Below are 12,312 nucleotides of genomic sequence, written 5' to 3'. Positions count from 1 at the left end.
AGCAGAACAAAACCATTCAGAAATCTTCCAGCGGGGTGCTATTAAATTTCTTTTCTACCTGAATGTATGATTAAGTAATGTGCATTTGGTTCATGTGCCACACCTGCTAAAGGCAGCCAGAGCGTTGTTCAGCACTGGCAGCTCCTTCCCTCCCCTTCTCCTACCTGAGGGCCCCCATGCTGCCCTGACAGGATCCCCCTGGCTTTTCCATGGTCCTTTGTTTCTAGTAGCCTTTCTGCAGGAGCTCCTGTGACACAGGGAAGTGAGCCCCAACTTGGGACTGTAAAAGCCCCTTTCCATCCTATTGCAGGGAGTGCATGGGCTACCGTGTGGAGATGGGATTCACCACAAGGAGGCGCTGTCACACTGACTCTGCTCAGAGACCATTACATGGAGCCCTGAAAGTACTGAATGTTCATTTCCAGAAAGTCCAAGTAAGTTCAGCAATGTGTTTACTTGTGCTTTCACTTAATGTTCATATTTGAGCCTTAATTTTTTTTCAGTAGAGCCAAAGTTAAGAGGAGCCAACAGGAGAGGAAGGTTGAGAAGGGGATGCATTGAAATGAAAAGAGTAACATAGCAATACATGCCTTTGCAAGTTTCTTGCCTTGGTGGGACATGGTTGGTTGACATCAACAAATATTCCTCCTGTCTGCATTAGGAGCCATGGGAACTCATATTGTAAGTCGTGACTATTGCATTTATAGCAATGCAGGAATGGCTGGCTTTGAGCTAGTACTTTTTTTTTTTTTTTGGTTGGTTGTGGGACTTGAACTCTAGGCCTGGGCATTGTCCCTGAGCTCTTCAGCTCAAAGCTACTGCCCTACTCCTTGAGCCACATCACCATTTCCAGTTTTCTGGTGGTTAATTGGAGTTAAGAATCTCATGGACTTTAGTGCGCAGGCTGGCTTTGAACCTTGATCCTCAGATTTCAGCCTCCTGAGTAGCTAGGATTACAGGCATGAGCCCAGCTGGGCTAGAACTTTTGCATCCAGTGGGGTTACAAGAGATCTCACAATGGAAGTGTGAAGTGCATTTTTTTAGTCCTATTAACTGAGTGATAAAGAAACAGAAGGGAATATAGAGTATTATCACGCAAATCTTTTGCTACTTGGATGATAAAGACATCCATGGCTGTTCTCTTCTGGATGCCTGGCCTTCTACATGGAAGGGAATCTTAAATCCACCATTATATCAACTAATGCATTTATAGGCTCTACAACGATGTTTCACATGTTTAAAGATCAAATCCCTGAAAAAATACTAAGCTGTGGAATTCTTTATGCTGGAAAGCATTCTTCATGGAAAAAATACTTAGGGGAAGTGGCACTGTGGTTCAAAGTGGGAGAAAAAACTTAAGGATTTGTTTTTTGGTTCCTCCTTGTAAATAGTCCATGCTTAGGAAAATTACTTCATGGAGTTGGTTGCATGGGGTGGGGCTTACCTCTTCTGGTGACCAGTGCACCTCTCCTGAAAGTCTGAACCTCACCTCTTCAGATGGCCTAGCCTAGCATCTGGATAACTACCGCTGCCTACAATGGCTCTAGCTTTATCCCTGGGGAGAAATTGGGTTTCACATGATATAATTTAATCCTCAGTTATACTATGAAGAAAAATAGTATTCTAGTTTTTTTTCTACTTTTGGTCCTGGAGCTTGAATTCAGGCACCTTGGCATTGTCCCTGAGCCTTTTTGTTCAAGGCTAGTGTTGTACTATTTAAGCCACAGCTCTACTTCCAGTAGAGTAGTTGGTAGTTGTCTGGAGATAAGAGCCTCATGAAATTTTATCTCAGCCTCCTGAATAGCAAGGATTACAGACATGAGCAAGCAGTATTTCTAATTAATGAACAAAACCATTAATTAAAAATAGTCCTAAATATTGCACTAAAACCTGACCTGACATGAGTAGAGCGAAGACACATAACATACAAAGTTGTGGTAGAAGTTACGTGTTTCCTCCTTGTTTAAATAGGTAGTATTACATCATGCATTGGGTAGATCAGCAGAAAGGGCTGAGAAGGGGGTGGGAAAGGTGTGATTTGCTAAAGGTTGTTTGAAAGAAGCTGTTCAAAGATAAAGGAGCTGATGTTTGAGGAACAGTTCTAAAGAGGGTGCACCTTTCCCAGAAGGTTGCTGACTTGAACAATTAACTATCAAGATCACAATCAGAGGATAGGATGCAACTGTGGAAGCAAAAATCGTTCTCTTTAGTCTACTGCTGACATAGAAACGGAGGCACATTACATCTAGAGAAGCCCCTTACATGAGCTCAGGATGGCTGCAATCACTATGAGAGGTAAGAGAAGAGAAAATAACGAGGCCTAGAGGATCAGAATGATTGGACATTTAGGAACATTTCACCATTTTTTCCTCCCAGGGAGGTTAATTACTATTTTACGATTTGAATGGCTGTGCACATGAAATGGAAGATAAAGTTAACTGGTACATTAAATTTATTTCACTGAGACTTAAGACTAGGTTTTAGATAGCAGTAATTTTCCATTCATGTCTGAAATAAACATGTTCCTCCCACTTCATTGTTCTGTCCTTGTCCACCATGTTGGGGAACTGTGTCATTTGGAATGCAGACCTCTATCAAATGTCAAATGCCCCAGGACACACGTGCCTGCACACTTGCAGGCTGGAGTTGGATGTGTCCATAGCAATTGGCTTTTCTGCTCACAATGCGTGGTGGTCCATCTGCAGTCACAAATGGCTTGTTGACATTAAGACTATCCAGAACAGTTACATTAACTAAGAATGGCAAGATTCACTTTGTGTTGGAAAGCCAGAAGTGAAAGAAGAAATTAATAACGAATAAAATACAAAGCACTTGAGAATGAGCCATTCTCATTCTGAAGCCCGTCTGCTCCTAGGAAGAGATTTTGGGGGTTGTACCTAAAATGGGGAATCTTTACCCAGGAATAGTGCCAGGGAGGGCTCTGTGTTGATGATGTAGGTTTGTGTACGTGTGTGTGTGTGTGGGGGGGTGCCTTTCTCAATAGTCAAATGTGAAAAGTCAGCATAGGTTTATATAAATCCACAGCTGTAAAAAACATCTCTTTTCTGGTTTCCATCTCAGTTGCCCTCAGAACTTCAAGAGACCCAAGCTCCCTGTGCAGGGGATATCAGTATGCGAATTAAATCTCACTTCTTTGACAAGTGTCTTTTAATTTAATCTAATCTATTTTAGGATGCAGTGTTGCCACGTAACTGTTCATCATTTTTTTCTATAATACTAATTGTTTTGAGTCACATGTAGTTGGACTGACCTACTTATGCATCTATAACACAATATACCAGACTGTCTATGCTGTCTACACTCTATGTAGTTTGATAGAGTATTTTTGGTCTTTAAAAGCATTTATGAATTGACTTGTCTGGTAGCATTCTGCTATCTAACTCTGTTAGCCAAACTATCTTCTTTAGAAACCTTGAGTTGCTAGACTCATTTCTGTGAGGTTCAGAACTAGATGGATTTTTTTAGGAATGCTGGACAAGGCACTTGTTCTATGTGTTAGGTTGATGGACCTCATTCTCACATAGCTCCATGATGTAGAACCTAGCACAGGTCTTATTCTACTCATGGGGAAAAGAAGATAAGCAGGTGAATTGCATGAGGGCGTAGGTAAACGATAGATCAGAGCTTGATGACACTTAAAAGTGTGTGGTATGATCTGTTGTGGTCATGATAGACATATATCTCTATTTTTATGGAGTCTGTAATATAATTGGAGAGAAAAGTTTTAAAATAGGCAAATTCCTGCACATGTTAGCCACAACAACTGGCTGAACTAGATGAGTTCATACGGATGCAATCCTAGTGCTTTCTTAGGACTATTGGGAAAGAGAAATCCTCTTTCTGCTGGAATTACTAAATTAGAGAAATCCTTTGGTACCAACTAAAGCTAAACTTCCTTGATAAGGAAGCCAATCAGAAGCAAGAAGAAATGATTTCTGATGGTACAGTTTAATCTTGTGGATCCTGTGCTGCTTGCTCCCTTGTTTCTACCTTTCATAGCACCAGGATTTGAACTTGCAGCCTGACGCTCTGCCACTCCTAGACTTTCGAGGCACACACTTGCTTTTTGCTTTAACTAATTGAACTACACTTTTGTCCTCTGCACGTCTTTGCTAGGATATTTACTGAGATATATGCACTAGCTAAAGGTTTTAATGAGATTTAACAGTTCTTCAAATGGGCACTAATTAAGTCAGTACAATCCGATAGAATAAAATCAATTGATGAGTCTCTTTAAGTTAGTACTTTGTTTTAATTAATTATACTTTATTCTAATTAAGACTCTACTACTAGAACATAACCTACATAGTGTCTTTCATAAAGTGTTTTTTTTTTTTTTGAGGGTCGTGGGTCTTGAACTCTGGTCCTAGGTACTGTCCCTGAGCTTTTTTGGCTCAAGGTGTTCTACCACCGGAGCCACAGTGCACTTCTGCATAATGGAAATTTTAACAAATAATAAGAAGGATATGATACAATCATGCTTTGAAAGGGCTTCAAAATGTCTTCTAGCTGTGATGAATTTCTTCTGCAACTTAAAGGTTTACTTGTGTAATTGTTGATAATTTATTTCAGACAGAATGCAGTTTCCTTAGACTCATTAGTTACTAAAGAGAGTGTAATGGGTGTTCTATAAGTTAGCACTTAGTTAATTTTGATCATCTCCATTCTTTTCCTTTCAATAATTTTCTTCAAATTAAATCTATTAGAAATACCATCAATAACCTTAACCATAATGCTGACTTTTGGTTTTTAGACTTGATCTCTGAATTTAATGACTTCATGTTCTGATCTCAGTGTTTCAATTAATGATTAATTTATGGCCTGTACCTTCCTCCTGCTGATCATGGTAAGCTGCATATTATGGCAAGAATATAACTTGACGCCGTGCCTCTTTGCCCCGGGGTTGAGTTACTCAGCATGTCTACTGCAGCAAAATTTTGATGGCCTAGAACACTAGATTATTTATTATAGCTTTACTATGAGAAGAAAAGCTATGAGTAATTAAAAGGTGATAATTAAAAAATGATTTCTAGGGGCTGGAAGTTTAGCCTAGTGGTAGAGTGCTTGCCTAGAATGCACAAAGACCTGTGTTCGATTCTTCAGTACCATATACATAGAAAAAAACCAGAAGTGGTGCTGTGGCTCAAGTGGTAGAGCTCTAGCCTTGAGAAAGACCAAGGACAGTGCTCAGGCCCTGAGCTCAAGCCCAGGACTGACAAAAAAAAAAAGATACTTGAGTTAGTGTCTCAATTTCCTCTTTTTTTCTTATCTGAACTGAAAAATTCTTTGAAAAATTGCTATTGTTGTTATTAAGTAGTTGTACAGGTTGTACTGGAGACTACAACTGTAGTCTCCAGTACAATAGTAGTTGTCCTGTACAGTTGTACAGCAGTTGTAGAGGTTACAATTGCATAAGTCAGGTCAGTTTCCTTTTTTCCTTTTCGGGAGGGGGGTATGGATTGAACTCTAGGCCAGGAGGTGGCGAGGGAGGTGCTCTGCCCACACCTGGTAAGGCAAGCCACACCCTCGTCCTCCTTTTGTTTGTATTTTGTTTTTAGATGGAAGGTTTGGTAACTTTGGCTTGTGATCGTTTCCTCTGCTTTCTGGGGAATTGGAGTTACAGGTGTGCACTACGCTGCCCTGACCAGTTTCCTCTTTTTTTTTTTTTTCTAAAAGTCTGTGATTATAATAGTATTTGGTAAAAGAGCATGTATGTATATGTGTATAATATCATTAGATACCTCGAGATTCTCATTCTTAAATAAGAAATAGAAATTGGGAGTAGTCATTTGTAGTAATTAGTACACACCTAGGACTCTCCTAGCAGAGGATTACAATAGTGCAAAACCTAGATACATAAGGTCATATAGGGTGAGGCTAAATGACAGGATTTCCAGGATATGGAAACAAGAGCTTTATCTTGTGTGATTGTTGTTCTTAATGTACTGTGCTATTTCTCTTCCCTTTTGTTGCCCTTTGGTTAATCTCATATTTGTTACCTGGCATACTGTATATTTTTTTATTTATTTATTTGAAATAGGAAAGGGAAGGGGGAAAACAAGATGATTGGGAGGGGGAGGAAAATGGGGACGAAAACATGAGAAGGGGTAGCAACCCACCTGCTATCTGGTGAATGTAACCCGCTGTACATTACACTAATAAAACAAGTTGGGAGTAGTATGTTATATATCATAGGAAGATTTTTTCAAACATTAAGATTAGTATTATATAGAAATTTAATCTGAGGGCTTCAAATCTCTCTCTCTCTCTCTCTCTCTCTCTCTCTCTCTCTCTCTCTCTCTCTCTCTCTCTCTCTCTCTCTCTCTCTCTCTCTCTCCATCTATATCTATGGATCCCTCCCTGGCTACATATCTGCTTGTTCTGATTTCCCTGATGGATAATTCAGTCATGAAGAGAAGGACATTTTTCTTTCTTCCTGCAGTTTCACTGAAGTGTTTAGTGCTGTAGCTGGTATTTCTTTTTAATAGACAATATCCTCACCCAATGCAGTTTCTACTCCTAGAAGACTGTACATATACATAGAGTATATCTGCAGTGACAGAGCCTAAGAATATCTGGAGTATACCTGAGTCTAGGAAGACACGATGAAACATTCTGGGAACTAACGCTATAGAGAGACAATTCTATTTCTGGGCAGTCAGAAGTGCCTGCAGGGGAGCAACAGCCCAGCACATGGCTGGAGCGTGTCCACCCACACAGAATTCTATCGTCTAGGGTTGCTTGGATTTCTTACTGACCTCAAATCTAAAGGCCCTTGGCTTTTCTTAGCATTATTTTTGGAGAAAAAGATTTGGATAGAAGTTTAAGGCTTTTATGAAAAATGTTTGTACCAGAAGCAGGAACCAATGGCAAAAAAAAAAAAAAGAAATGAATCCCCCTGAGGCTTGGAAGTGGGCAGAGGAAGATCACCCAGGGCCTCCTAGAAGGTTCTTTGGTTGGAAGGATGAAGTTCAAGGGCCCTGGGAAGGAAAGGCTGAGCTCCAGCCCTCTGGATCACACTTCCTCCTGGGAGCTGATAGTGCTAAGGAAAGCTCTGCATTGTAGTAGGGGTGGCATGTGGACCCTGAGAAGGAGGAATCTCTGTTCCTGTCCCTTGGCCCCAAGGAGTTATCTAGAGCTGGAGCTCTGCCGAGGCATGCAGAAACCAGCACAATGAAGCTTCTTGCTCTGTCACAGCTCTGGTTTGGGCTAGAATCAATTTCTGCAGAATTGCGAAAATGTTTACCCCAACAAGCCTGGCTCTGAGTCTACCGGAGACTGGTACATGGTGTGAAGATGCAAGCCAGTCTTCCTCCCTGGACACCTCTGCTTGAAGTATACTATACGTGTGTGTGTGTGTGTGTGTGTGTGTGTGTGTGTGTGTGTGTGTGTGTGTGTGTGAGAGAGAGAGAGAGAGAGAGAGAGAGAGAGAGAGAGAGAGAGAGAGAGAGAGAGAGAGAAAGAGAGACAGAGAGAGAGAAAGAGAGACAGAGAGAGAGAGGCAGAGAGAGAGAGACAGAAAGGCAGAGACAGAGACTGAACAAGGAGGAAGAGGAGGGAGGGAGAGTAGGGAGAAGGTAAGGGAAAGGAGAGAAAAGAACTTATAGAAAGTTACCTTTCTTCTTTCCTCAGCAGCCTCCAGCTTCTTCTGGATCTCCTCCAGGGACAGGTCTTTCTTCTTTGGAGAAGCTAAAGTTCGGGGTGCTTCAGAGACAGGAGATGGTGGCTTTAAGATCAGCTCGAAAGCCTGGCCAGAGGCTCGTTTGTTGATCTGCTTCACTTCCATATCTGAGAAAGTGGGAGAAAGTTAAGCTTGAGCAGCCAATGGAGCACTGATAGTTTGGAGGATGCAATTAATTTAAACATTTGGAAGTAGCATTGTTATTCCAGGAGATAAATTAATGATACTTGTAATTTGCCTATGTTGTTTTGGATGTATAAGAAGTCTCTTGTAAGCATAATTACAGATGTAGTTTAATTGAATAGATATTTGCAGTGTTGATAAATTTAATAATGGCTATAGGGAGTTCAATAATGATAGGCATATTTAGAAAAATAGGTTTTACTTGAACCTCCCGTTTCCTTTTGAACAGATGAGGTTTTTTTTTTTCTTTTTTTTGGCCAGTCCTGGGACTTGAACTCAGAGCCTAGGGACTGTCCCTGAGCTTCTTTTGCTCAACACTGGCACTTTATCACTGCCACAGCACTACTTCCAGCTTTTTCAGTGTATGTGGTACTGAGGAATCAAGCCCAGGGCTTCATGCATGGCTAGGCAAGCACTCTACCACTTAGTCACATTTCGAGTCCATCAGATGAGTTTTGTATGAAAGCCAAGTACTATGGATTTATTTATTTACTTATTTATCTTTGAAATATCCTGGCTGGAAGTGTTTTTCTATTAGATAATGAAGAAAAGAACAGAGTTCTCACATATAATGAAACATATGGACCTAAGAGATACGTTCCTATGGCAGAGGAGTGCAAGGGCTGCTAGAAACAAGGTAATTTCTTGAACATTTGGACAAGCTTGACAAAGCTAATGCTCATGTGTGAGTTTCCTGATGGCTGGTCAGGATGCCTGCTACTCTTAAAGACCCAGCACTTGTAGTATCCTTTGTCATAGGCATCCTTGCCTTTACGGTGCTTACTGTCTAAAAGGGGTGATAGACAAGACTCTACTGTCTTGTCTTTGCTCTTATTTTATTGCTACTTACAATACCCTCTCAAAGTGCTCTCCGAATAGGAGCCAGGGAAAGAGGCATTGTGGAAGAGGAGGGTGAAGCAATCTCTATCTCTGATTCATAAGTTATCTCAGCCCTGCTGAGACTTTCACAACTACTAAAGTTGTAATCTCATAAAATATAATCTGTATATTTTAAACAAATAGCTCACTGGTCAGTTCTGATTTTAACTGAGTGGTTTTGTTTTGAACTTGACTGTATCCTCTGAATTGGGGTCACTGTTCTTGCTTGTGATCTGAAACTGTGAGGTGAGGCCATTTTCTGTGGTGAGTCACAGGCATCCCATGTTGACTGAGAGCCCTTAAGAACACCAAAATAAAAATAAAACACACCCTTTAGTTCTTATACAAAACAGTGGAGGATTTGCATCCAACCTTCAGGACATTTTAGATTGACACTAGATGACTTTTAATACCTAGCACAATGTAAGTGCTACTTATACTGCCTTGTATGGGAAATAATGACAAAAGTCTCTCAATGTTCAGCACTGGTGCAAATTTTTGTTGGGCATGTGTGTATTTGTGTGCGTGTTGGTTTTGGGGCTTGAACCAAGACCAGGGCCTCCCATGCAACCAACTCCACCACACCTGGCTACGTTTAGGTTTTTTACACTTTCATTTCTACATCTGAAAGATGGAGGTAAAAACAGTATTCTTATGCTGGCTGTGGTGATCCACAGCTGTGACCCCAGCTACCTCAAAGGCTGAGGCAGGAGGAAGGAAAGCTGGAGGTCAGCCTGTGATATGAAATGAGATATTGAGTGTGCTTGGTGCTGAGTGCTAGCATTGAGCCATTTAAACCTCACAGCTCTCCCAGAAGGAGACTCTTGCATTAACTGCAGCTCCTCAGAATCTTTGTGCCCAGGACACCTGGAGTGTGGCCTGCACTGAGAAAGGAACCCAAACCAAATGTAAGGACTCATAATAAATCTAATCTAAAATGCTGAACTCTGTCATGTTAATTGTCATACCGACTCTTCAACTTTGTCTTTTAAAAGCCTCTCTCCCTGGGCCTCAGTCATAAGTCATGTTTTAGTTATTAATCCCCTTGTTTTTATTAGCTTATCCACATTCATGAGCAAAATATGAGTACTTTATTAAGAAAATCAGTGATAGTTGTTGACTCTCTATCTTGAGTATTATAAAAGCATTTTTTTCCTGGCACATTAAATTCTAGCATAATTGCAGCTTAGCATTTATATCATTTGTAAAATTTTTAAAAAGGGCTTAGAAACTTTGTGGATGTTGATGTGTTGGATGTGGTTGCATCTAATAATTATTCCACTTTCTTTTTAAAATTTTTTTATTTATTAAAGTGTTCCACTTTCTTGAGAGAGAGTAATGCATTTTTATTAGTCTCAGGTTCAAACGGTTAGGAACAACAGGCAATCCACCAGTCCCTGTGGTTGGACACATCGGGTCAAGTGTGAGATGCACAGCATTGTGTCACGGTCTGTGAGAGAGAAGCAGTGTCTGAACCTTTGGGAGTCAGCGCTGGCAGGGTGGCTCCTGCGGTGGCACTCACCATCGTAAGTGTAGATGTTGATGTTTCGGGGTTCCGGGTAGAAGCAAGAGCAGATCAGTGACAGCATCGACAGCTCCTTCATTTTTTCCTTGTAGGCTGAAACCAAAGACCAGAGATTAGGATCTTTCATTTCTTGAATTTTACCTCTTCACGCGTCTCTAAATTCGGATAATAATCACAACTACCTGCAGCCTGAGTATTGCCAGGAACCTCTGCCATTGCTTTCACTCACAGACTGTAAATGAATAAAGGATGTAAACAGAACTCTAAGGGTGTATGTCCCCTTTCCAGGGGACATGAATTGCCTCTGATGGCAAAGCAGAAGGAACTGAGATCTGGCAGGATAGGAAGGGAAAAGAAGAGAATTAGGGATGAAAAAGAAAGAGATATTAATGGAGAGGACCACATACTAAGTCGTGTATCCAGGTTACATACTCAAGATTCAGGAGGGCTGGGCTCGAATCACCACTGTTCACTTGGGCATAGATATTAAGCAGATCTATCCTCCAGGGGCCTTTGTTTAACTTTCTTTCCCTCCCCAAGTGCATTTTTCTCATCTCTCTCAGCATTTCCCACACACACCTGGGTGTGAGATCTGACAAGGTTCCTTTCCTTTCTCTGCAACCCAGTCTTAGCAACAACTTCACAGAGCAGCTGCAGGAATTCAGAGTGGGCTAGCTCTGCTTTCTTACTTAAGCCCTATTTCATTTTCTCCTTCCCCCTCTAGGGGCGTCCTTCCCGGGTAAACTTAAGGTGTTCTCATGACTATTGGTTATCCCCAGGACAGATGCGTCCCGATCAGACCACTTAAATAGAGGCTAAGAAGGTGGGAGGTCTTCTGACCTTAGGCGATTATTTAATTAATGAACAAATGAAATTAAGAAGCTTCTAAGAGATTTAGTCAGCAATCCATCACTCCACCACCAGATTGATAAATGAGGTAAATGAGCCTTGCAAATGCCAAAGTCAGTGCTTAAGGTGGGGCTCTGGATAAAATACGGCAAATCAACTTCTCTCAAAACTGCCGAGATATCTTCTAACTTTCCCTTTAGGATGACACATACTAGACATAGGGTTGGGCCTGTTTGCATATAGTTGAATGTTAGACAAATATCAATTTTATCAGTTTTATATTTTTCCACTTAACATGTAAGAATATCTAACTTATCTCCTTCCAAAAGCAATATAATTTGCCATGTAACACTGAAGACCTGGCAATACTCCTGATAAGTTATTTAATAATAATGATAATAATAATAATTATTATTATTTTGCTGGTCCTGGGGCTTGGCTTGAATTTAAAGCTAGGCACTATCCATAAACTTTTTGCTCAAGGCCAGTACTCTACCAGTTCCACTTCTGGCTTTTTTGGTGGTTAATTGGTGATTAGAGTTTTCATAGACTTTCCTGCCTGAGCTGGGTTCAAACTACAACCCTCCTGAGTACTGAGGTTTAGGGTTGTGAGCCACTAATGCCTGAACTCTATTTTTGCAATTTTAGAAGCTTAAACCATACTTCTTAAAGTTTTAAAAATGGTCATTTTAGGAAAGGCAGATTAAGAACATGAGTGAAATTCAGCAGAGAAATAAAAAAGGAGGAAAGAAATAGGCTTATGCATGAGTTTGACACTGATGGCTCATGCCTGTAATCCTAGCTACTCGGGAGGCAGAGAAATGAGGATTTCAGTTCCAAACCAGCCTGGGAGAAAAGCCTGTGAGAGTCTTATCTCCAAGAAACTACCAAAAAGTCAAGAGTGGAGCTGTGGCTCAAGTGGTAGAGTGTTAGCCTTGAGCAAAAGAAGCTCAGAGACAGAGTTCAGGACCAGGCCTAGCACACAAAAAACAAAACAACAACAAAAAGCAAAATAAGGATGCAGGAATGATACTTTAGAGAGAACAGATAGAAAGTAATAACTAAATTTGGGCCAAGGATTTGCAAGAGTACAAAGGGAAGAAGCTCAGTGGAAGATAAATGGATGGGCAAGGGAGGCTTTCTAAGAAGGTGTAACTAAGTGAAGGCTCCTCAG

The 12,312-nt window shown here is 40.8% G+C and overlaps 1 protein-coding gene across 1 annotated transcript in view; it reads right to left on the bottom strand.

Moving 5' to 3' along the window:
* Positions 1-12,312, bottom strand: part of Stmn2 (stathmin 2) — a 42,169-nt gene that overhangs the window by 8,408 nt on the left and 21,449 nt on the right. Inside the window, exons 2-3 of the mRNA XM_090338981.1 lie at positions 10,287-10,382; positions 7,637-7,809 (exon numbers count right to left, since the gene is read on the bottom strand). Coding sequence (XP_090195107.1) covers positions 7,637-7,809; positions 10,287-10,382 — 269 coding nt within the window. The remainder of the gene's footprint in view (positions 1-7,636; positions 7,810-10,286; positions 10,383-12,312) is intronic.

Source organism: Megascapheus bottae, chromosome 9 (genome assembly GCF_031878675.1).
Source record: "Megascapheus bottae isolate mThoBot1 chromosome 9, mThoBot2.hap1, whole genome shotgun sequence".
Taxonomy (NCBI): Eukaryota; Metazoa; Chordata; class Mammalia; order Rodentia; family Geomyidae; genus Megascapheus; species Megascapheus bottae.
Note: the sequence above shows the minus strand (reverse complement) of the source record. Positions and strands in the feature narration are given on the sequence as shown.